The 23838-nt window shown below is 38.8% G+C and overlaps 1 protein-coding gene and 1 long non-coding RNA gene across 3 annotated transcripts; one reads left to right on the forward strand and one right to left on the reverse strand.

The window, feature by feature from the left end:
• Window positions 1-904: 904 nt before the first annotated feature.
• LOC125184907 (uncharacterized) lies at window positions 905-19848 on the forward strand. Of its 2 annotated transcripts, XR_007169541.2 has the most exons (6): window positions 905-983; window positions 5932-5981; window positions 12816-12890; window positions 14569-14727; window positions 18597-18685; window positions 19117-19848. It is a non-coding gene; the product is annotated as an uncharacterized lncRNA (long non-coding RNA). The 2 variants fall into 2 exon arrangements; XR_010833054.1 differs by lacking the exons at window positions 905-983; window positions 5932-5981; window positions 12816-12890; window positions 14569-14727 and adding an exon at window positions 17195-18400.
• Window positions 969-11891, reverse strand: RGS18 (regulator of G protein signaling 18). The gene is made up of 5 exons (XM_013190110.3): window positions 11548-11891; window positions 10748-10849; window positions 7738-7799; window positions 5320-5486; window positions 969-2729 (listed from the first exon to the last, which is right to left on the reverse strand). The coding sequence occupies exons 1-5, from the start codon at window positions 11664-11666 to the stop codon at window positions 2475-2477; spliced, it is 705 nt and encodes a 234-aa protein (XP_013045564.3). The 5' UTR covers window positions 11667-11891; the 3' UTR covers window positions 969-2474.
• Window positions 19849-23838: the final 3990 nt, after the last annotated feature.

Below are 23838 nucleotides of genomic sequence, written 5' to 3' on the forward strand. Positions count from 1 at the left end.
ACAGACACCATGCAAGACTCATTGGGCAAAAATAGTGAGACCTACAGTAAAGGATGGCTGCGTAGCAATGCACAAGGCAAGAAGGGGATAGGCAGCATGTAAAGGTTTAGGCAATTGTGAAGTTAAATTTCCCAGACCGTCTTCAGACATCAAAACCTTAGGGCCAAGAGCTGAAAGTGCGTGAGGAGCTGGACATGCAAACAAATGAGGAAAAAAATGACAGTCTTCTCTATATGTTTGCAGAAAAAGGACTCAGAGTGAGTTGTTGACGCGAATAATACCCAAATAGGGTAATAGCTACTCCTTTTTAAGGGTTTGAACAATTTGATTATACCACAAAGAATGGAATTCCTTGAGGTGGTCTGTTCTCTATGTCAAACAAAGTTAGTAATGCAAATCATAAGAAAATGCATATTTTAAATACCTGAGAACTCTGGCACCATTATTGGTGATATTAGAGATTCCTTAATTAAAAGCAGGATTCTGGGGAGAATTGATTCATGTTTAAGGGAGACGCAGTCAAAGAGCAAGGGTAAATTGACTATCTAGACAAATACACTGACTTCAGCAGTGACATTGGGTTAGAAAGTTGCGTTTCGCTGCATTCTCTCCTTCATGTGACACCTGTAACAAGGACAACAGGAATGTTGACGATTCTTTAAAAATGGAGGCTGACAAGCTCCAAAGCTGCACTTTATATTGATAAGGGTGACTGAAGTACAATATCAACCTACTAAAAACATTCAGTTTATTTCCGAATCACTGTGCCCAGTTTCTGACCATTTACAGTCTTAGAAATAGTGACTGCAGCATTCACTCGTGTGAAACTTCTGCCCAGAGTTTTGGGGTTAGGGTAGAGTAATGGAATAAATCAGGAAGGATCACACTCCTCAACTGCAAATGTTTTCTATCTATTTCACAGGTAAAATGAAGGGCTTGAAGAACACTGATCCCAGGTCATTGCCACTTGGCAGCATCCCCTGGTGAGTTCTGCGTCTCTGCTTTGCATACCACTTTTGACTGAAATGTTATTGATTACAGCTACTATTTAATTATAAGTGAAGTGAAGCCTCCATGTTTTGTTGTTTTTGTTGTTGTTGTTTTTAATCAACGTAATAGTGATAAACTGAATCCTGACAACTTTTTAAGTAGATCACTTCAGATTTATTGAAAGTTAGTAAAGCAGACGCTGAAGTCCTGAGAACAAGCAGTTCATATATACTCTGAATTAGTAATGAGCATAAAATTCATGATGAGCTGCACCTCATCACTTTGACCACATAGTGGAAGAGAAAGAAAAGGGAGAAAGCTTAAATTCTATGCAAGGTGACTGAATATACAAGTCACAGTTCCAACTAAAGCCTGCAGTCACTTAGTTGCTGAACAGAACCAATGTTTAAGATTTTAAGAATTTCCCCATGTTTCTAAATATGTCTGCATCAATCCTGAAAGAAAAGGACAGGGTGGTTGCATATGCTTGCTACAAAAATGATATGCATGACTTTAAACAAATAAAATGGGGGATTCTTCCTTCCTCTTCTATACCCACAGAGTACATTAATGACAGGTAGAACTGAACGTTATTCTACTTAGTCCAAGAGCTGTTAATTTTCAGACGCTTTTTCAAAATAAAAGGCAGAAAAAATTTAGAACAAAGTTAAGTAACAAAGCTGGTATAACATGAATATTTACAAATAAAAGTAAAAATATTTATATATATACATTACTTGATATTAACACACATTGCGTTAAAATAGCATTCTTGGTTCTTAATTGCTGCTCGTTTGCTTGCAAAAAAATTAGAACACATTTGATGACAAAGCGAATTTATACAGAATAATTTAAATAGAGAGAACAGACACACATAATAAGAAAACAGTATAAAATGTATCCCTATAAAAATTAAATAGGCTTTCTTATGATTCTCTTAAAATATGCAATAGCTACATTTTAATTATGCAGTGGCTGTAGTTAAAATCCATATAATTTTTACATTTCACCTAACTAATGTTCCCATGTGTTTTGCAATATGAGAAATACCACAAATATTCTGTGCTTAGTGTAGGGAATACTGCAAAAACAAAGTTATGTGCAAAGGCTATGTATATAGATTCAAATTGTGATGAAACTCTGTTTTAAATAATACAGGCTCAGAATATATGATGGATGTTATCAAATGGCCTTTTAAACAACATTTTCATGTTGGAAACAGATTCTTCTTTCAGATATGATAACAGCTCTTGACTGAGTTTAAAAAAAATACAGTACAAAAGGTTCACACAACATGTCTTGGCAATATATAGTGCCCACTTAGCTACAATAAATGAGATTACTCACTGGCTACAGAACTGTGACCTGGTATAAATGCATGCAATTTTGCTTTCTACATATTTACAACAGCTAACGATTTGGATTTTAGAACACACATACAGTTTGCTCGCAGTAGCTAGAATTTGTAAGGGTTGAGTTTCCTGTTACCAAACAGTAAAGTCTGGTCGCACACCCTGGAAATCATTGACCGTAAAAGATCGTGACCTCCTCCTAAGAGTGGGACGACTGGGATTTCTTCCCTTAACCAAATTTAAATAAGGATCCGATCTTAGGAAACGCGGATAGCTGTCTTGCTCCATCAGCCTGTAGACTGTGTTTTGTGCTGCATCGAAGGTGGTGATGACAGGCTGTTCAATATTCTGACTTGTAACTTCTTTGGTTTGGAAGTCCAAATTCACCTGGAGAATGAGGAAAAGTGTATTTCTTTAATGTACATTAATGTATTTCCTGTGTTATTATCCATAGCAATGATACTGTACTTGGGTGAAAGTGTTTTCTGGTAAGAGGACTTTGAATCCCTTATACAACTGGGTAGGAATGCCACAGAATTAGTTGAATAATGGCTGTCAGAAAGTCTTCACAGACATGTCACTGGTACAATGAAAAACTGGTAAAATAACTGTTAAAATAAAACTGATCCAGTTTGCTGTGGTAGCATTGGAGTAAAAGTGACTTGCTAACAGTGATCTTTATATAGTTCCTGTTGTCAAGCTTTGCAACAGCAGCCTAAGGCAGAACTCCCTCCATTCTCATTTAGGATTCATGTGGACTTCATCTCATTAGAATATGCTGGTGCATATTTGAACTTTCTAGCTCCTGTATAGAGTTTTGGTGGCAAGAAGGTGAGAAAATTCTAATAATTAAAATAACAGGTTTCTGGAGGCTTTAGAGATGGGGAAAGCATCAGAATCATCCTTTATTCCATGTACTGTTGGATTAATCCTGGGAAGATTTACTTAGTATGAGGGTTTTATTGAAGTGTCAGATACAGGTTTGAGCATGCTATTTTGAAAGAAATGAGAAATGCCTGATCCAGTCAAAAGTCGCTTCAGTAACACGCTCTTTTTTAAGGAAATGACACGTGTCATTTCCTTAAAGCTATAACAAATAGCTTAGATCTAAAAACTGAAGAGTAATTAATGATGGTAAAACGGTCCATTCCACCAGACCTATGACTTTAAGATCCTATTTGACTATGCTCAGTAAAAAAATGTCTGTAAAAGAGGACAAGAAGGACAAGACTGAAGGACGAGAAGTCAGAGAGGAGATGCAAGTTCCAGAGCTGAGTGGTCTGCAGGGAGATGCTGCTGGCTGGGCTCAGCTGCTTGGTTGAACCCAAGGAAGGAAGTCTCACCAGAGCCATCTGCTTTCGCACAACAGCACCCACACCACATGCACCAAACCAAAAGTACGATAGTTAAAGAAATCATTCTGTTACTGTTGGTCAAAGTGTGACTTTCATACCCCATCCCCTCTCCAGCTTGCGTCCTGCTCATCCTTTTGCTTATGTCATTCTCAAGAGTTGATAGTATCAGTGCTTGCCGCCCTACCATAATTGCTTATAGACTGATCTGCTGCCACTGATGGGTTGCACCTCAAATAATTATGGGGTTTTCTTTTTATGTAAGGTCCACCCCGCTGAGATGCTGCAGGAAAAGAAATAAAAATGGCTATAAGTTTTGCAAGTGGACCTATCAAATTGGCCCCCTGTCCTAGCAAAAGCAGATCTGAACCTTAAAGATAATCTGTGGGAATTATGGGTGGAAATTACACCCTTTTGCAATCTTCTTAAAATAAGAATTAGACCTTTTTCACCCTTGTTACAGGGAAGTAGCAGTTAGGGTTTAACTTCTATTCTGACAAATAAATACAAAAAAAAAATAGTAAAAGCAATAATAGGAGTAATAATAATACAGGGGAAAAGGAGCATTAGCAAGTGACATATTTCATCTACTCAAACTTGATAGAATTACATGAAATTGGAAGTCCAAAAGGCCTTTTGAAGAAGCTGATCCTGATTTCAGTGAGAGTTCATCATTTCTCAACCTCTTCATCTCCTTCCTAGACCAGGCAAAAAATGTTCTTTTTGCTCATTTATAATATGATTTCTTTACAATACATTTCAGCAATGTGAAGACATAAATATGAAGACTTTGTACTACTACAGTAACACAAAAAGGCCTTAGTGCTAATGAGGACTGACATATTAACTTATTTGTGTTTGTGCTGTCAGTAACATAGTGAGAATGCTCAGCCAGAGCTTTGGCTTTGCAGGGAGATCAATCAAGAAAAGTCTATGCTTAAAACATTATAATTATTACTTTAAAGGACATGTTTAACTTAAAAGTTTCTTCTACTCTCCTTTAGTCTTTAAAATAAAAGTTTCTGAGTCTCTGCTATGTAATCATTTAATAAATAATTGCTAGTTAAAGAAAATGAAAGAATTATTCTGTTGTTCTGAAGGCAGCTTTAAAGACAGATAATACTTTTTCACGAACACCGGTTGGTAAGTCCCCATGGCAACATTAACATTTATCATTAATATTTTTCCTTTAAAATACTCTGTGTGTATGTGTATGTATGTATATATTTATGTGTGTATGTATATACACACTGCCCTTATATATATATATATTCTATATATATATATATATATGTATTCTATATAAAAGTAGCCTGTATATAGCCATCGTGGCTCCATAGCTCCCTAGGAATCTTTGATTCCAGAGATATAACATTTACACTTAAAAGAGTAAAATGAGTTGTTTTTTGCCTGTAACCAGGAGCCTGGAGGACAGCAAGAATAATCTATGCAGTTGCTTCCAGGCTTCCTTCCAAAGTTTTGACATTTAAGATACTGTCTTCTTAAGTCAGTGAGTACACAGTTAACTGTTGCCACTGCTTCTGGGCATGCTCTTCTTAAAAGCCGATTTCAACAGATGCAGTTGTGACAAATATTGTGTACACTGAAGAATGTTTTTACTGTACCTCTTTTGGAGCATCTTTTTGTATGAACGTTTCATAAATGGTCTTAGCTTTTGGGAAAAGTTCATGTGTAGTTTTGCTTTTCTTGTAATCCTCGCAAGCTATCCAGAACTCGATGTTCTCCTCGCTGAACTCAGTTTTCAGAAAGTTTGTAAAGGCATCCAGTCCAGCTATAGAAAGGAATATTGAATTGTGTTAAATATATACTTATCAGACAGTTAATATTTTCAAACAGTCTATGCAAAGTAACAAAATGGGTTGTGATCCCTTTGAGTTACATCCTATTAGAGATAATTTTTTTAAATTACATAAAGGTTTTTAATTTAGTGCATTTCTTTGATTATGATCCTGAATGCTGTAACTCCCATTACAGAATTCTCAGCATCTGTAAAAATTTATTACCAAGACCTTATGAATTTATAGATGGAAGCAATCAAAAGATCTAGATGAATCTGGAAGTGATGGATTTTGCTCCAGCTGAATATCAGATTTAGGTTAACACAAACACTGTTTAAATCTTTGCTCACAAGTAGACTGCTCTCCAGTAACATTTTTTCTTTTCCTTTTCTTTTCTCTTTTTCTTTTTTCTTTTTGTTTTTCTTTGTTTTATCCTAGTGTTGATCACATGCTGAAGATAGTTTATTTCCTAAAGATGCTTAGCCTGGGTAAGTAATGCAATTGTATTGGAGTCAACTGTTCAAGGAACATATTTGAAAACCATAGTGTCCAGCAGTGCAGTGGGATCATATGTGCATCCATCCAGAGTGGGAAGAGGGGGACATATGTGCATTTGATAATTATGTAAGCAATGGGCCCTTGCAAACAATGGCCGGTTTGGATACTATCACTGTTTTAGAAACCAACTGTGTCAAAAGTTACAAGTTCTTCTTTTAGGTACATAGAAATTTATTTTTTTTTCATTTTTAAGTTTTTGGTCTTGCTGTCAGGAATATTTGAGCAATATTCAACTGAAGGTGATGTAATAAGTCTTCCTCATACCCATCATGAAAAATCAATTATTTGGCCAAATGTTGCCTCCTATACCTCTTATTATATCTGAAGCAAATGATTTCTGCCTTGGGACTCTTTATATTTCTACGAACATATGGCTAAATACTCTCAGCACTGAGTTCACCTGCCTTTCACCATTGTTTCTTAAGAATTTAAAACCACTGAAACTGTTCTGGAAGGATTTATCTACCTGAAAGAGGGTAGTAAAATGTGGACCAGAAATAGGCAATGGTCTGACATTTCCAGACATTTTAGATCTTCTGAAGTCCATTTAAACATCTCTTACTTTCCCAAGGTTAACAGAAGTGTTAAATAGGGTACCTCCAATGTAGCAATGAGAAATAGACATTTATAAGAAGCAAGGACTCCCCGTTTTCTATGTTTAAATTGATATGTTTTACTAAGAGTAATGTGTCCATAACGATAATTCAGAGTTCTAGCCTTCAGACAAACTCACAATGCTAATTAGCTGTTTGATTATGAAGTTCAGAATCAAACTTGCATATATTGTACAAAGATGCAGGCCAAAGATGCGATATTGATTTCCATGCAAACTTGGATTTTTTCCCTATTTTTATATTTCTCCTGATAAAAATATAGAGGCACTTTCTGTCTGCAAGTCCTCTTTTTATTATAAGCTCATTTTAATACTGCCTGTATGCCACACATGGCTAGTTATCCCTAGTAGGAAAATAATCACTATGAAGTATTTTAGAACAAAAAAATTACTGCTTCGTGCCAAGTACAATAATAATAATAACACAAAAAGTCATTTTCAGCCTTCATTATACAAGCCTGCCAATAAGACAGGACAGAAACAATACAGTGGGATTCTAGGCAGAGGCAAAATGATGGATGAGACAATAGCCAGCAGATATCCAAGCATTTTTTAAACTGTCATTCAGTATTTTTATGCTAATATAGCAGTTACCTCATCAGAAAATAGCTATTCTTCTTGGCAACGTCAAAAAATTTAGTCCAGAAAAGATAATATCAGTTTCTGTTAATGTGAGTGCTGTTCTAAGTAATTTATTAGTATGCCACTATTATAATGGATTTTTCCAAGTGCCTGATAAGAACTGATACAGCAGAAAAGCATGTTATTCATAATAGAACAATTTAATAACTTTTGGCTGCCTTTTACTGTTTATTGCAAGAAATCTTCACTTCCTGTTACTTGGCTTTGTTCAGCAAAATACCCAACTTAAAAGTTATTTTCAACTATTTTCAGTAGTTGACAGCATGCTATAGCCTAAGCACATGAGCAGAGCAGAAACACATGCTGCTATAAATGACCCATCATACCTAATTTAGGTAACAGCCATGTCTACTTAAATGCACAACTGGATTTTGTAATTTTCCATCATAATAGTCTTCAGGAAGAGGAAAAAAAAAAAACAAACTACTAACCTTTCTGGGAAAGCAATTTGTCAAAAGATTCACCCCATTTCACTGCTTCTTCAGGAGACACACTGTTTAAGAAACAAAAGATGGTTTTGAAGAGTTGTATGTATTGTGTATATACAAAGCTATTTTGATATACGTTATAAATCGCTGTTACTGCTCTACACTGTTTCACAAAGTGTTTGATTACATTATATTGCTAAAGGAACTCTTTATTTATTATTATTATTAATAACTCTACTACAGACTTCAGAAACACATGGCAAAATTTTTCCTGCCATTTTTCATGCAGAGTTGCACTTTTTTCCCTTTTAAAAAAAAGGTCAGAACAGAGATTTTTCTCTTCAGTGTCTGTGTTGTACTACTAATCTTTAAGGAAATAGAGATGATGCAGTATGGCAAAACTTACAAGGGAAGCCGTTCAGACACCTATTTAAGCGTAAAAAATACTCTTGCAGAGATGCGGTTTTGAATGCACGGAGTCTGAGGCTGTGTTGCCACAGCCTATTTTTAAAGAACTACGGGAAATTCTATAAGCTGAAGATGAAGTTGTAGCACTATGATTTAGGTGACAGTCTTCTAGGGTAACAGCACATACAGTCTGCTTTGTTCACCACAACCGTCTTTCAAATATCATGCTATTCTGAGACACTGAACTCTATTTATAAAACTCCACATATTCATCAAAGATGCTAAGTTACACGTATTTTTCATTGATTTCAAATATTCTGTCTTAGAGAACAATACAGAGAGGGAAAAACAATATCCTACTTCATTCACCCAAATGAAATTTTCAGGAAGCACTTTTTATGTGTGCTGTACAAATTAACCCTGAACAGTACGTTGATTTTTGCAGACCAGAGCTGGCGCAGGCCTGGAATTAACTTTATGAGGCCAGGACTATGGCTTAGTTCTAAGCCTGAAGGCGAAGAAGGAGTATTAATATTTAGAACCATTTTTGACGTAGCACAGCATTGTACACCGAAACTGTCAATGTCCTAATGTAAGCAACTTGTCCAGGGTTGATTGATAGTGGGGCTGAGAACCAGAACAATCTGTTCTTATGATTGAACGATTCTGGAAATGATTTCTTTTTCTTGCCTGATGCTTACGTATGCCCTGTAGCCTGATTTTACATAGCTTGGGCTTCCTTGGTAAAATCTCTAAGACCATGAATTTTAGAGGAAGGGAAATTCTAATGACTATGGGTAGGAATTTAAGTCAGTAATGATCTTGGTTTTGTACAAAACTGAAAGGAGGGTTTCTTTATTTTTTTATAGGTGTCATGTGTCTCCTTCCTGAAGTCATTGCTTATAGGAATGAAATTTTTAGCTAGGGAAAAATAAACAGATCTCGAGCGTTACAAATGCAGGAGAACTGAAATTTAAAAAAAAAATAATAAAAAAGTAGGCCAATAAAGTAGGGGAATTCTTGAGTGGGGGGAAAAAGAGAACTCACTCCCTTACAGATCTTTTTTAATCATGGGAAGTACAAAAAGTGCAGTTCTTCGAATTGTGTGTACTCATACATCTGGGAACAATGGATTCCTACAGCTAGAGAAATGAATTTTGCAGTAGTGAAAGATAAACCCTGACAGCTTCAGAGCACATATGCAGTCCAAAACCAGTTTCTCTTTTATTCAATTGAATCCATGTTAGTCAAGCATCTGGCTGAGAGTAACATGGTAAAATGTAGTTGGCTGAGCAAGGAAGTGTTGGTCTGGTAGAAGAGGGAAATTCTTCAGAGAATTCCTTATCAATATTGTATCTGTGTCTGAAAGTGCCTTTTCACAGCTGATAAGAATGCTTTGATGGCTCTGTACTTTGTATGAGATGCCCAAGGGTAATCAGCCACTTAAATAAAAATGAGTATTGGAAATGTACAGTCTACCTACAGGTGATATGGAGATTGTACTTTCTATTTTTAGATACAGTCTTAGCACAATTTTACATGTCTGGAACCGAGGTACTGAAAAAGGTTGTTCTCAACACGGTTTTACCTTTGTTCATAATTTCAAGGTCTTCTATTTTTGAGTGAACTGTAAAACCATTGAATTAAGTTTTCTGCCAACAGCAGCACAAGAAAGAAAGAGAGAGGGGGGAAAAAAAAAGTAATGAAATCCCCTGGGACAGTAGAGTGGAAAGTCTTCCAGATCACGAGTACATCCCTTCATTTGGATGCCCATGATATTTGGACGTGATACCAACAAACACCACCTAATTAACCAGATGCGTAGGTGCTTAAACAAGGTTCATCAGGCTTAACAAGACCAAAGAATGACATGAGAATCTCTGAAGTGATCTGTGATGGAAAGAAAAGAACTACAAATTTTTTAGGCCGTGGAGTTGCAGTACATTTGCAGTTCTTTTCAGTTCTTTTCACCTACAAATGTAATTCTTAGTATATCACAGATTTTGGTATCCTAGTGAAGTCAGGAACTAAGCTCTTACCGAATTTTACAAAAACAAGATTTCACCCTGAAACATAATAGAAAACAGTGTAATAGAGATGATATTACAGCAGTGTTTAAACATCGATATTTGAATTTTGGAGACAAGACAGTGTTCAGTCAATTACTGCAATTATTGAGGAACTATAGTTCCATCCAGTATTAGACATTCATCACAGAATTCTTTGGAAAACCTGTTTTCCAGTAGCTATATGATTTCCTTCAAAGCAATAATTTGTCAGCTTCATTTCTGAGTCAATGCTTGCTCAATATAGTCAGTGGATTAAGAAAAACACTGTTGACATGAGTAAAGGCTTTTATGCATATGCGTGTGTGGGTAACCAGTCTACATTTAGTGGTATGAAAACATTAGTGGTGAGTTACCTTGGTGTATACCAGATAATTCTATATCGTCTGTATGCTTGGTTTAGGTAGCTGATTTTCAAATGAAATAGATCTTGAAAGCATTTCTCTCTGCCAAGTCTGAATGCGCACAAAAATGCAGGAAATGTTCTGAGTCACACTTCCTGGAAGGAATCCCCGTTGTTGGTCTTTTATAATGCCTACCTTGATGCTTTCGTCAAGTTTCCAGGTTTACCAAGATGTTCACCTTCGTGGTATTCAGATCTCTGCAGGAGAAGGCTCAGCCTATTTCTCTTCTGCTTTGTTCTACAACAGAATTCAGGTAGCTTTTAGATCAACCTCATTTAAAGGTTTTTCCAAACTCTTTCTTTGAATAAGAAAAAGATACTCTGCCTCTGCATCACAGACCCTCAAATGTTCACTTACAGTAATATTTTGTCAATCTCCTATTTATGTTATTCACATTAACGAATTTCTTCTTCTTACATTAACATGAATTTATATGCAAAGCATTGGCAAAGAGAAATGGACATCTCTCTGTTTTCAGCAGCTCTTTCCCTTATTTTAAAGATAGGAGGGTGAAATTTCATGTTAGAGAACATGAACGCAACTCATGAACACATGAAACAGGTGACTCAGTATCTTCTACTTTTAACATTTTGCAAAGAAAAGGGAAGTATTGCTTCCAGACATTTGAAATCTTTAAAAAAAGAAAGTTTCCCGGATCATATTAAGGCTTTAAAAAGCATTTCTAGGAACTTTATGAAATCTTCCTTTCTTATTTGTTTAGTTTATTTGTTTCTTGTTCTTAAAATAAAATAAAATAAAAATTGATGAATTAATATTTTATGCATACAACTCCCAGGCTTGTAATTCATGAGTTTTCACATATATTGGCCAGAAATAAAAATATCTGTGCCCTAAATTCATACCCACGAGCTATGTTAGAAGAATCCTGTATATAAACAGAGCACTCAAAGCGTCAGCATGACCTTAAAACTTACCCAGCCTTGCTTGCTTTATTTGGCTCTTCCTTAACTGCTGACTTCGTGACTTTGTAATAGGATTTATCCTTTGAAGCAGAAATGTTTAGCTGGGGGAATAAAAGAACTGGGTTCTCCATCTTCTTCTAAAAAAGCTTCCCAGTTTTAGAAAATGTTTCTTTAACTTCCTTACAGCAGTTTCATCTGGTGTAACTGGCGTGCTCAGGAAGGCGTGCTCATGCTGTATCGGGCTGCGTTGCCCCCAATAGGCTGTTAGGGTTCCCAGGGCAGGTAGTGGAAAGAAGGAGGTTCTCCACCTCCGCTGTCACTGCAGCTGCACACACACAGGACTTTAAGTAGAGTTCTGTTTTTACAGTCGTCATTTAGGGAAGTGAGATTACAACTTTGCAAAATGGCTGTTGATCATACGGACAAACGCAGCTACTGGCAGAGAGCAACTCCTGCTTTTGTGCTTGCAGAACTTGATATTTTAGTAGACTTAGGCTGGTACCATCATTTTCTTCCAAAGACCTGTGAGAAGTGTGTATAGCTTCTCTAAAATGAACTTTGAAGAAAATCAGTTTGCATTAAAAAACATGCAAAATTTTCTTGAAGCTCTTAGCAGAGCTTCTAGCTGACCTTTAACTGCTTTCTGCAGTCTCAGATGCCATATGCTGGACACAAAGTTAGTTCTATCTGCAATGTGCTAAGCTGAAACTGGGGGGTTCTCAGTCTGTCCTGCAAGAGCTTGATGATGTTGTGGTTAATCAGGTATTTTTGTAAGCAGAAATTTTAATTTTTACACAATTTTTCAGAAATGTTGAACGCCTAATTTCAAGCTTGTCCCCTTAAAGCTTCTCATTTATCTTTTATACCTGTGGCTTTATTTTCATTTACAATCTCCCAGCCTGGATAAAATGTCCTTCAGCACAAAATTTGTGATTTTTTCTCTTTTTGGCAGTAAATAACCAAAAAATTCTTATTTCAGTTCACATAACCTAAATGTACTATTTTATTTAGGCTGATCACCACAACCTTTCCATGTACAAGCTCAGTCTCAGTTAAGCTTCTCGTTCTAACAAAGATTTGTGTTGGAGATGTGACAGGAATAATACAACTACCAAAGAAACCTCTTCACTATTAGTTGAATTAAGGCTTGGAAAAGAGCAACCTACATGATGGTCCTAGAGGAAATCTCCTTGTTGTAGCTAAATTACGCAGTAGTTCATTGATTCAGAATTATATAGTCTTTCTCTTTTTAATGCTAATGTCTCATTTTGATTATTCAGGTAAGATACCAAGCCCTGGAGAGGTGATGTGACCTCATCACCTTCCCATGACTTTTGCCACTTAATGCAATGCTGGTAAGTTCTGGTGAGAGTCTTACCATGGTCCTTTCTTTGTGGCTGCAGAGCTGAGGCATTCATAGTCAAAAACAAACAAACAACAACAAAAAAAAAAACACCACCTCTGTTGGGACTCCGTATTCCTGAAGCATAACCAAAAAAAATTAAATAATAATAAAAAAATCTATTGTGAATTTATTTTTTAAAAAGAGACAGGAAAAAAAAAAGAGAGAGAGAGAAATACGTAGTATTATCTTTGTGACACAAATTTTAAAATCAGACTGAATGGAAAATATTCAGTGCAAAACTGCTTTTTGTAGCCCAAGAACCTTTAAGAAGCAGGGTTATGGTTTTAAACAGCATTTTCAGTTTCAGAGTAGGCTTATATATCACATCCTGCTTATTGTGAACCGGCTTTAACCACAGCTGTCTTTAATAATATATTCTGCCTTTTAAAAATAAGTAAAGAATAAATAGAGAATGCATTATTTTGTTTCACTTTTCTGCAACAGAGGTAGTCACGTGAGCTCTTTTTTCCACCTTTTATGGATGTTTAATGCTGTCTATGTGTTGATCAGTCATAATTTTATTACCTGGTGATTGCAGTTCCTGAAAAAAAGTCATCAGTTGTAGACTCAATAGTTAATATAAGCTGATTTAAGAAAGATTTGTAGCATGAAACATCACTCATAAGTGAATAACTTTCTGGTGGCCTTGCCACTATTCCAGTGGACAGTAACTATTCTAGTTATAGGTGGAAATGAATGGTTGAGACATCTCCTCCAGCATGCACTAATGATGGGCTCTGACCAGCGTTTGCCTGAATGGCTTGTCCAATCCATTCTTAAAGGACTCCAGAGCAACAGGTTATGTCTTAGGGGCTTGAAATATTGCTGTACTGTATTGTGGTAATAGCATCAGTCTCAAATGCAGCATTGTGATCTACATCTCCGGAGACTTCATTTGGAAATTTTGAAAGAAAATATGGAATAATTGCCATCAATCTTCTTTTTTTTTTCTTTTTTTCTCCATTAATAGAAAGCTAATATTAAATCCTGTCCCTGAAGTAACCAAATTACATTAAAGTCAGCCTGTGTTTTGTCAGTGACGGTGCTGGTGCTAATAAGCGTTTCTGTTTTGCACTGCAGGCTACAGTAGTTATAGCAACAGTGTAAATGACCCTGTAAATGCTTCTGGACTGTTTTATATACTGCAAGATGACAATCTAGAAGAGTAAGTTATTTTAAGCCAGAAAAACAGGCCCAGAATATTATACTGATGACATGACTACAGCCCTAGAAAGCTCTAAAGAAATTTGGGATCAGAACTGATGTCCTAATTCACGACCATTTATCTAAACTCTGAAATGTATTCACAAACATTTCACAACTAGGTGAATAGAATATGTATTTCCAAAAACAATCTTTCCTTGACAAAAAAGCAAAAATGAATAGATCACAAAGTGCAGGAAGTTCCTTGAGGTGATGCACCATCTCTTTGGGTCTGCTTCTCATCTGAAATGTCTCTGCACTGAATTCTGTAAGTGTTTGATGGGGACCCATCTAGCTGATTGATAAAGTCATGCTTGAGTTGCATAGAACTGATAGCTGTCCTCTGTGAAAGAAAAATTGACCGATAGCATTAGCAACAAATACTTTGTATTATATGTTGAATGTCTTTTTTTTTTTTTCAAAAGGTAAGCTTTGAAATATTCAGACTTTCAGTTCTGCAGAAAACAAGTGAAGCCCTGATTGAGTGCTTCAGCTCAGCACTAAGAACTAGAATACAATCAGAAGTTCTCCTTTATTAGCAACCCCTCCGCATCTTTCTTCAAAGTATTTTTATTACTTGCCTGGTAAGTGTAAACCTTGCCTCCTTCACATCCATGTTCACGTTCTAGCACTACCCCGATTTCTGAGTAGAGCTCTACAACTGTTCTTATTCTGTCCCTTTCTACCACCTACATAGCTTCTGTGGGGTTATGTTTGTTCTTTTTTGTGCTGAAGGGAAGTGATACTCATCCCTATGTCAAGAAAAAAATGTAAAAGTATCTTTATTGTCCAGGGAAGAATAAGCAAGGTAAAAATTTTTACTGAAGAACATGGGCTGAAAAATGTTTCCATTTTGTCTCTTCCATATTTCTCTTTCCTTTTATTGCAATGATATTTGAAGTAATGAAAATGAAAACTACATGTTTTGAATGAATTTGGCTTTGAAAAATAATTCTACTGCTCTTCAGAAACATCTCAACAATTCACCACTCCATCAATATTTGTTGTTTACCCATTATTGGAAACCATAATTGGGCCTACAGTTTAATAGCACTATGATCAACAACTCTATTGTTGTTTTATTTGTCTTCAAATAAAAAAAAAAAAAGCTTCCTGAAGCAATACCACAGGGAAGATAATTTTATTGTAAATCCCAAGAAGAGGAGGTTGCATTCTGCTACTTCAGTGAATTTATTTAGTGGTGCACTTAAAAGATTCATCATAATGGAGGAACTTGGCATGTGGGATACTTAAGAGTTAGTGGAAGAGAACCATTATATCGTCTATGCATAGTTCACATTACGAAATCTTTTGTTGCTGCTGTCTGAAAGGAAGGAAACGCAATTGCATTGCTTATAGATATGCATCACAGAAAACACAAACAGAGTGCTTCGCATTTAGGGTCTGTAGGCCCTGTCAGCCAGAGGTCTCAAAAGAATGTTGTAAGGCATCCTAGATGAAAAATCAAACCTGGAGTAGGCTTTGGGAATGCTTGTAGTTTCTGCAGAACTTCTGCTATGGAAGTTGTTTACATCTGTGCTAAACTAAATTTATTATTTAGTCTTTTGGAAGGTCAAAATAAGAAACTGAGTCTGCAAAGTTCTCAGTAGTATTCATTTCCTGTCTGCCCCATGGCTATATGGCCTGCATTTCTGATTAGCTCTATTTACATATTACATACGTCACTGTCACAATTAATCTGCAGGAAGCTGGTTTCCCAGCTGAACCACTCAATGTTTACAACTAGCTTTCCACAAGTGTATAGCAATGACATCAGTGCTTGTTAGACAAATGCGTTTTAATGCCCAGCTTCTGGAAGTGCTTACCTAGGACACATACATTTTAAAATGTGTTTTTTCTAGTGTGTACTCACAGGAAATGTTGAAGGCGGGAACGTACTCTAAATTCTGCCCAGAATATCCTACCGGAATTAAGCATTACTTACAGAAACCCACAGGGATTCAGCACATGAAAACCTTCTTGTTTTTCAAGAGAAAGTTTCTATCAGCCCATATTAACAGTGCAAGCAATGGCAAGTATTCTGGTCCTTCTATGAAAGGTGTGGGAGAACAGAACAGAGAGACTGTGGTTTAGTAACCTCCCAGTGCCATGATAGAATACAGTGAGTCGTGGTCCACTGACTGAGTCATAAAATCAAATTCCCTACAGCAGACAAGGGAATAAAAATCTCTTTTCTACCTCAGACTTGAGTCCACTATCAGAGAACTGTGTGGTTTAAGCAGAGCCCTCAAGTGTTGCAAGGCATGTCCTCACTGCTTTTCTACTAAGGTGATTTGGGGATCTTTCCGAGATGCCTGCAGCACGGGTTGAACTATTAGGCCAGGCATTGTCCATAACACAAAGCTGGGGAAGATGTGAGGAGCATTTCATATAAAAAAGGTAGCTCTGCAGGGGAAGAGGGCTGCTCCCAGGGCTGCGAGAGTAGTCAAAACATGTTCTGATGGTCACACCCTAGGTATTCAGGATTAAATTAGGCAGGACGTAGGAGCTCAGGTTCTACTGTAAAGACACCCTTGATGGTTGTAGTGCTGTATCTCATGCTCCGTCGGTGTATTAGCCCTCCCTCTGTATCAGTTCACACTGGTGCAGATATACAGAATTATGCTTATTTAAAGCACAGCCAAGGTATTTGCAATAATACTTTCTTCAGCTTATAGGTTATGTTATATTCATTGTTACTTCTTCCTGAAAGTGCATTGCTCTGATGTCCTGATTTAGCTGATGTAAATAGTGCTAGGTTTTAGAAAATAGTATGGTGAATTGCTCATCAGAGCAGTAAAAAAATGAAACCAAATAAAAGAAAAAATATCTCAGTCATCACTAAATATATAAAATATATTTATATAAACATATAAAATGAGCTACAAAATATCTCTCTGTCAAAAGAAGACTAGGTCTGAAGATTTTAAAGCTACCAGTTACTTTGATTTTTTTCTCCTCAGCCATTACACGAAGTAAGTTCACCACTAAAGTTAGATACAACTTAATAATCATTCCAGGTGAAATTTCAACGGTTATCAAATCTTCAGAATTTCTTCAGACTGGGGGAATTTTCTTCAGACTGGGGAATTTTTCAGGAAGGTTCAACTATTACTTGAGGATCTAGAAAATCTGTATTCTAAAATGTAAATTGGTGCAGTTTTATCTCCTAGATGATAAAGGTTCTGCAGTAGTAGTTTCCTCCTCCTAATCTGTCATAAATCATCTATGGTGAGGAGGCTGGCTTCAAGGCAGGGATGCTCATTGTCACTGTTCACCAGCCAGTCATAGTTTCTCCTCTTCCTAGTTAATACCAGAATTTGCAGCGAAATTCTTCAGCTATCAAACATCAGGGTAGCACCAGCTTTCCCAAAACTGCCAGCCAATTTCTTCTTCAGATTTGCAAGAACCCTCAAAAAAATCTCGTTACTCAATACAGTAATACACAGAGGGCTACAAGCTTAACTAGGCTTCAGAAAAGCTTCGGGCACAGTACAGATAAAACTCTGCTCTCGTAAAGTACTTATGTTTATGTTTCATTTCAGTCATGCAAGAAATTTTATCTGATGAACTTGCTAAGTCGGGTTGGAGATGGTCATCTGGGTAAAATCTGAGATGTTTTGGTATGCAGGAGAAGTGAGCAGCAACAAAGGAAAGAACTGAACCCACCTCTTCATTCTGGATTCAATGCAGCTGTATGGATTTTATGGATTCCTCACTGTCACCCCTTGCTGTTCTGCTCATGACAAATGAACGTGCCATTTCGGCGCTGTCTGGCTTTTAGCCCACGTCACGGTGTGCTTCACTATTACCATTTTGATTTGACACAGTCCATGACTTTTCCAAATGTTGACCATGGCAACCTTTTACTTCAATACCAACTTCTAAACCCAATTCTCATCTGCTACAGTCTGTTGGTCCTGTCTTTCTCTTGCCTGCGTTTCCCTGTCACAGCTAGAATAACTGTAATTGCAAAAATAAGTTTTGCAAAGCTTGCCAAAAATACTTCCTCAAAATGAAGAAAACGTGATATTTGCACTTTCAGTATGCGTACCAGGAAGCAAGCTATTCTAGTCTCTCTGTTGAGGAAAAACAGGTGATCGTTTATCAGGTTACCCTGTCAATTTGATAAATGTATTTAATAATTTCAGCATTTCTGGAGCCAGTGAATATAATAGAAATGTTACGTTTCATTTGTTGCAAATCAGCCCAAATTGCTTGATGATGGAAGCTGATAGTGTAAAGCTTGTCCTCGTGGTATGTATGAAATAATTTCCATTTCAATTCATAGTGACCACAAGCCTTTTTTTTTCTTTTTTTTCTTTTTTTCTTTTTTTTTCTTGTAATTCATAGTGCAGATCTTCAGATTGCTTTGCTTGATCCACAAGTGCCTTTCACATTCTAACTTTACAGATTGTCACTGAGGCTGACTTTTTTTTTTTTTTTTTTCCAGAATGGTCTCCAAGTTTCATGTCTTTGCTTTCTGATGACCGAATTAAGCCTCGATTCTGCCAATGATGATAAACCTCCCCTGGAAGAAAGGTAAGAACAGCTGTACGGGGGTCCAGAACTTCCACTGATAAAACAAGGCACCTCAAGGAGGGGCAGGCAGTGCAATGGCTACGGTGCTCCCTCTGTTGGAAAAATTGTGACACGCCTTTCCCCTTCAAAAAAGGGACAGGACAGCCTTGCATGGATGGCAGTGTTTTTGTTCAAGTCTAAGCAACCTGCGAGTGCTGTGTGCATTCTGCAGCAGGCACTTTCCTTCCTTGTATTCATGTATAATGCTGAGATTTGCCTGACGTATCCCAGCAGAGGGTTTTTTGTTTTAACAGCAGTAGCAATACGTAGAAATACGTATTAATACACTAGAAATACGCTTTTAATGCCTAAAGTCAAACATTTAGTCTGATCTTTTGCTAATATTTTGCCTAGAAAGTACTTCAGTGAGAGGAGATGTTTTTTTTTTCCAGGAAAGGCCGCAGGACGGGGGCAGCAGGCCCTGGGATAGGGAGAGTCCCTATGGCCACCATCTCATCTTGTGGGCAGGAGTACAATGCAGGGCCACAGCAGTAGCAGCCTTGGCAGAGCAGCCACTTTTCTGCTGACAGGAAGGGCCGTGAGAGCTCTGCTGGGCACCGAGATTCCATCTCCCAGTGTGCTACAGGAAGAAATGGCAGCCCGGACATCCCTGCCGCACCTGAGCATGGCAGGAAAACGAGCAGGCCCAGCTCTGTCTCCTGAGGGACAGTGGAGCGGCCTGTATGGTGTGCAGGCCTTGTGAGGACTGTTTGTCAGGCTTCAAGCTCTCAGCTTGACATATGGCCATGCCCAGAGACCTCAGGAAAAATCCTTGGGTATCAGTGAAACCTTCTGTCCCTGCTGAGAATTGCCAGGATGCTCTTACCTGACTCCTGCCCAGCCTGCACATTGTTGCTTCTGGTGAATCTCCAGTATCTAGAGCCAGGAGACAGAGCACAGGTTTCCTGGTCACCCTCTCCCAATGACAGCTCCATCAGCAAGAAATCCGTGGTTGAGCTGAGGGTACGCACGCTGGTTATTTTTTGTTTCTGCTGCTTTCAAGACAGGGCTGTGCAGACGTGACAAAACACGCAAACCGCTCTTCATGTTTGCACCTGGGGTCATTTTCTAGTAACTGAGTGCGTGCAGGAACCTGCATAATCTCACTTGCAAAAAACAGATGGACTGTGAGCTGGAGTCCTTTTATGGCTGCTGAAGAAACATTTGTCACTGCTTCACCTCTGTGCTTGCCATTCTGTATTCATTTAGCCAGATTGACTGTGATGGTTATCTGAGCAGAGCTGAAAACAAGGAACCCCAGCCCACTCCTTGGGGCAGAGCCAGAGCAGGAACTTCAAAGGAAAACCCCAGGCTTGAGCCTACAGAAAGTAGAGGAAAACCTCTTGCACGCAGGTGAGCCTGTCTCAGGTCTCACTCAGGCTCCTGCAAAGCATGCTTCTTTTAAGGTGGCTTCTTTATCTGAACCTTCTGCTTATCATCACTTGAGAACAGTTAAGCTCATGCCAGGTCTTGCTCTAGCTAAACAAGAGTTGATCACATTTTAGCATTTTAAGCTGTAAAAGGATACAAAAGCCAGTACAAGCAAGGAAAAACGTGTGACTTTGGGATTGCCTGTGCCCAGACTGTGCCAGGGAAGCTGTAGTTTACATTAACCACCATCTTTCTAGGTGGGATAGGATGCTCACCGCTTGCTTGAATCCTTCAGCAGACCAGCTGGTGCACTGTAAGATCACGAGTGCTAGATGTGAGACTGTCCTATGGTATTTCTTGACGCAGTCTGGCTCACGCAGGATTTAAACTCTTGGACAGAAGTTTCTGACAAACATTAGTCACATGAAACAAATGGTCCTCCACTGACCGAGGTTCAAGCCTCAATGTGTTTAATTGCAGCTGAATGCCACAGAGATAACAGAAGGCTGAATACTGAATAAGTCCAGCCAAAGTTAGTTTCTTGGAGAAAATGGAAATTTCTCGCCTCATCCCCACCAGCAAGGACTCAGCGGCTTTGTCTGGACACTGTGTTGGGCATGTGTAGACACACCAGAAATGAGCACCAGAGCTTCCCCGATCAAGGGACAAGGGACGGGGACGAGGCCAGAAGACCAAGGTGCATGTAGAGAAGTGAGCCTTCAAGGCACAAGTGGCTGGTGGAAACCAACCCAAACAAAAGTGGTGCTCGATGGTGTGTATCTACCCCATGGCAGGCACCCAACTAGTCATTGCTTTCTTGCTGTCCTGGCTGGGGTGGTAGTCCCTGTGCCATGCCTTCCCTTCCCTTAGGAGAGACTGGGATTTTTCTCTTGCTTTGTTGTTATTTTGTTTTTTCCCTCCTGCCTTAGCAGCTGTGAGTTCTGGGAACAGAGACACGGGTGACAGATGCACACAGCTCCTGTCCCTAGCCTGAATGACCAACATTGAAAAAGAAGAAGGATCTGATGTTATTTGAACTGACACTTAAAAAAAAAAAAAAAAAAAAAGTAATATAGCTGTGGTCTTGCAAAGTTTTGAGTGGGCTAATTAGCCAGGGTGATGGCATGACTGACTGGATGAGGCTGGGTGTGGTGCTGTTACAACTGTCTTTCTGGTATCTGTAGAAAGAAATCCTTCTTGATGTAAGTTTAAAAACTTCTAGGCCCTCCCTAGCGAGCCTGGTTTAATTTGCCTTTCAGTTGGACTTGATGCCATCTGATTTGTAGGAAGGATGCAGAGAAGATGTCAAAGCTATCCTTGCTTTGTGTGAATGTTGGGCTAGATGGCTCCTGACTCCCTTCTAGCCTCTGTTACTCTGAGACCCTGAACTCACAGAAGGGCTTAGGAGTCTGCCCTAGTACAAACAACCCATCGAGTCGTCCTCAGTGAACCAGAAACTTGTAGAGCACCAAATGGCACAAATTTCATTGATCTTTGTCTCAATGCAGAAGAGCAACGGAGGGAATCCTACCTCGGATTCCTTCCCAGTTTGCTCTGGGACACGCTTTGCAGGAGCAGCAGGTCCCTGGTAGGGGGCCACAGGGGGGAGGTACCTGGATCTGCTAGGGCCAAGTGCTACAGCTGCTGCTGCTGTACGTGAGTAATTGGCAGAGATGCATGTTTCAGGGAGCAGCTACACAAACACTGTGTTCTGTTCTTCCTGTCAAACAGAAATTGTGGAGGGTCATTTAGCTAAAGTTGGACAGAATCAAAATATAAAACGTTCACCCAAGCAGATGTTTTGCAGCTGACAGGTTTGTGCCAAGCATACCAGCAGTGGGCAGTCTAAGTCCATTCTAGCATTCATCCAATGTCCAAGCACCTGCACCAAGAGTGGCAGAGTGGAAAGGTGTCCCCAGCTGCTAGGGAAAAGCATTAGTTTAGTTTTGTGCTTCTGATTTCAGGAAGCAGTAAGATTTCGCCTTGGTCTCAGCACTGCCGTGGAAACGAGCACCAGAGTGGAGTCTGCAGGCTAGACAGGAGCTGGAAAGAAGGTTAAACGTAAGGAAAAAGGTAAAAGAGCTTTGATTTATTTCCTGAGACAGATAAGATCATTTCTTCCCTCCGAGTCACAGTCCTGGTCTCTTGTATTTTTCATGTTTCATTACAAGTGTTTGTAATTATATGAGTGGCTTTAGAGGCCAATTAAGCCTTCATTTGGAGGCTGCTCTGGATGCTGGAAGCCCTCCATTAGCCTGGGCTTCTGCCAGGGAAAAACACTACATTGTCTTTAACAACTGCACCAGCTTCTATCTGCTTAATGTTGATTTTCCTATTAAGTTCAACTAATACTTTTCTAATTGTGTGAGCTGGGCCTGAAGCCAGGCTGGGTGGTTTTTGCTGGCTGCTTCCTAGGCTGAATCAGAGATGAGCAAAATCCTCACAAACAATTCACTGTGCACATGTTCGGTCCCATCTAAACAGCGGCTGTTCTCCTGAAAACTGACTCAGACTGCATTTGTGCCTCCTGTGTTGACTTCCCAAGACAAGTTCCACACAGTCATGAGAAGTGGATGCTGGGGAACATACTCACTGGAGCACTCAAGGCCAGGGTGCTGCACACAGTTTACACCATGAAGTGCCAGAACTGATGCCATGGAAATCAAAGGCCAGGAATTTTTCCATGGGTTATCTGAAGCAGGTAATACAGTACGAACTGCCCAGGAGGGACTATTCCTTCCATGCAAACCAGCCCAGAGAAGGGTTGCTAAGAGATTCAGTATGGGATGCCCCCAGAGAAATGCAAGCGACAAAAACCTTAAAGAAAAATGAGATTTTTTTTTAGGAGCAGATGTAGAGGCAACATCCCAACAAAACCTGTGTCACATTGTACTGGCAGAATGAAGTTTGGACATCATATAATAGTCTTGCTGAGAAATCGGAACCATTACCAGCAGCTGACTGACAGCCATTCCTAAAGGAGACCCAAGGTACACATGTACAAAGTGTGCACTTCTCAAGCTTTTTCTCTCAGGCTGTGGTTCAAAAACACATATGATTGACCTTCATGAAATTTAAGCAAATGTGTAGATCCATTGCTGCGTAGGGATGAAGCTAAGCACGTTCAATGTCCCTCCTGCTTAAAGTGTTTGATACACAGAGATGAGAGTTTTAACAGCACTGGACAACCAAACAAGTCATTATTGTAGAAGGTTTCCTGGTAGCATGAAGAAGCAAGAGGGAGCCAGGGCTATTTCAGAGCAAAACTGAAAACACTAATTGACTTTTACTCACTGGGAAGGAAGATATAGCATGACAAATGGCTTTGTGGTTTGAATCATTAGAGACTAAAGAGAGAGCTGCTGGCTAATGGGACTCTACTGGGCAGAAATGGCTGTATTAGGATTGCTGTGAGCAATTTACAAGATGTTTTTGTAGAGCACAGGAGGAATCAGTAGGACCCCAGCTGATACCCCATGGTCAGGAAGAAAGCAAAAAGGTAAAGCAAGGAGACAGGGAAGGATCAGAGGGGAGCTTGGTTGTCTTCTTTCCTGGGACAGACAGCACTGCATAGTTCTTCAAGGGGAGGTCCAAGACAGCTCTGTCCATCCAAGGAGCAGGCTCAGAGAGCAGATACAGTGTCAGGGTTCTGTGGGCATTATTTCCTCTCGGTTGCACCAACCACCATCACCTGGGCCTTGGACCAGGAGCTATATTTAAACTCAGGACGTGGGCTTTAATCT

Source organism: Anser cygnoides, chromosome 8 (assembly GCF_040182565.1).
Source record: "Anser cygnoides isolate HZ-2024a breed goose chromosome 8, Taihu_goose_T2T_genome, whole genome shotgun sequence".
In the NCBI taxonomy this organism is placed as follows: Eukaryota; Metazoa; Chordata; class Aves; order Anseriformes; family Anatidae; genus Anser; species Anser cygnoides.

What these genes read in the sequence shown, in the direction of transcription:
- RGS18 (XM_013190110.3), bottom strand. Translation starts at nt 11,666, where the DNA reads ATGGAGAACCCAGTTCTTTTATTCCCCCAGCTAAACATTTCTGCTTCA. An exon ending in AACTTGACGAAAGCATCAAG is followed by an intron (nt 7,800 to 10,747) that starts GTAGGCATTATA and finishes TTTCTTAAACAG; the next exon opens with TGTGTCTCCTGAAGAAGCAG. An exon ending in CAAATTGCTTTCCCAGAAAG is followed by an intron (nt 5,487 to 7,737) that starts GTTAGTAGTTTG and finishes TCCTTTCTATAG; the next exon opens with CTGGACTGGATGCCTTTACA.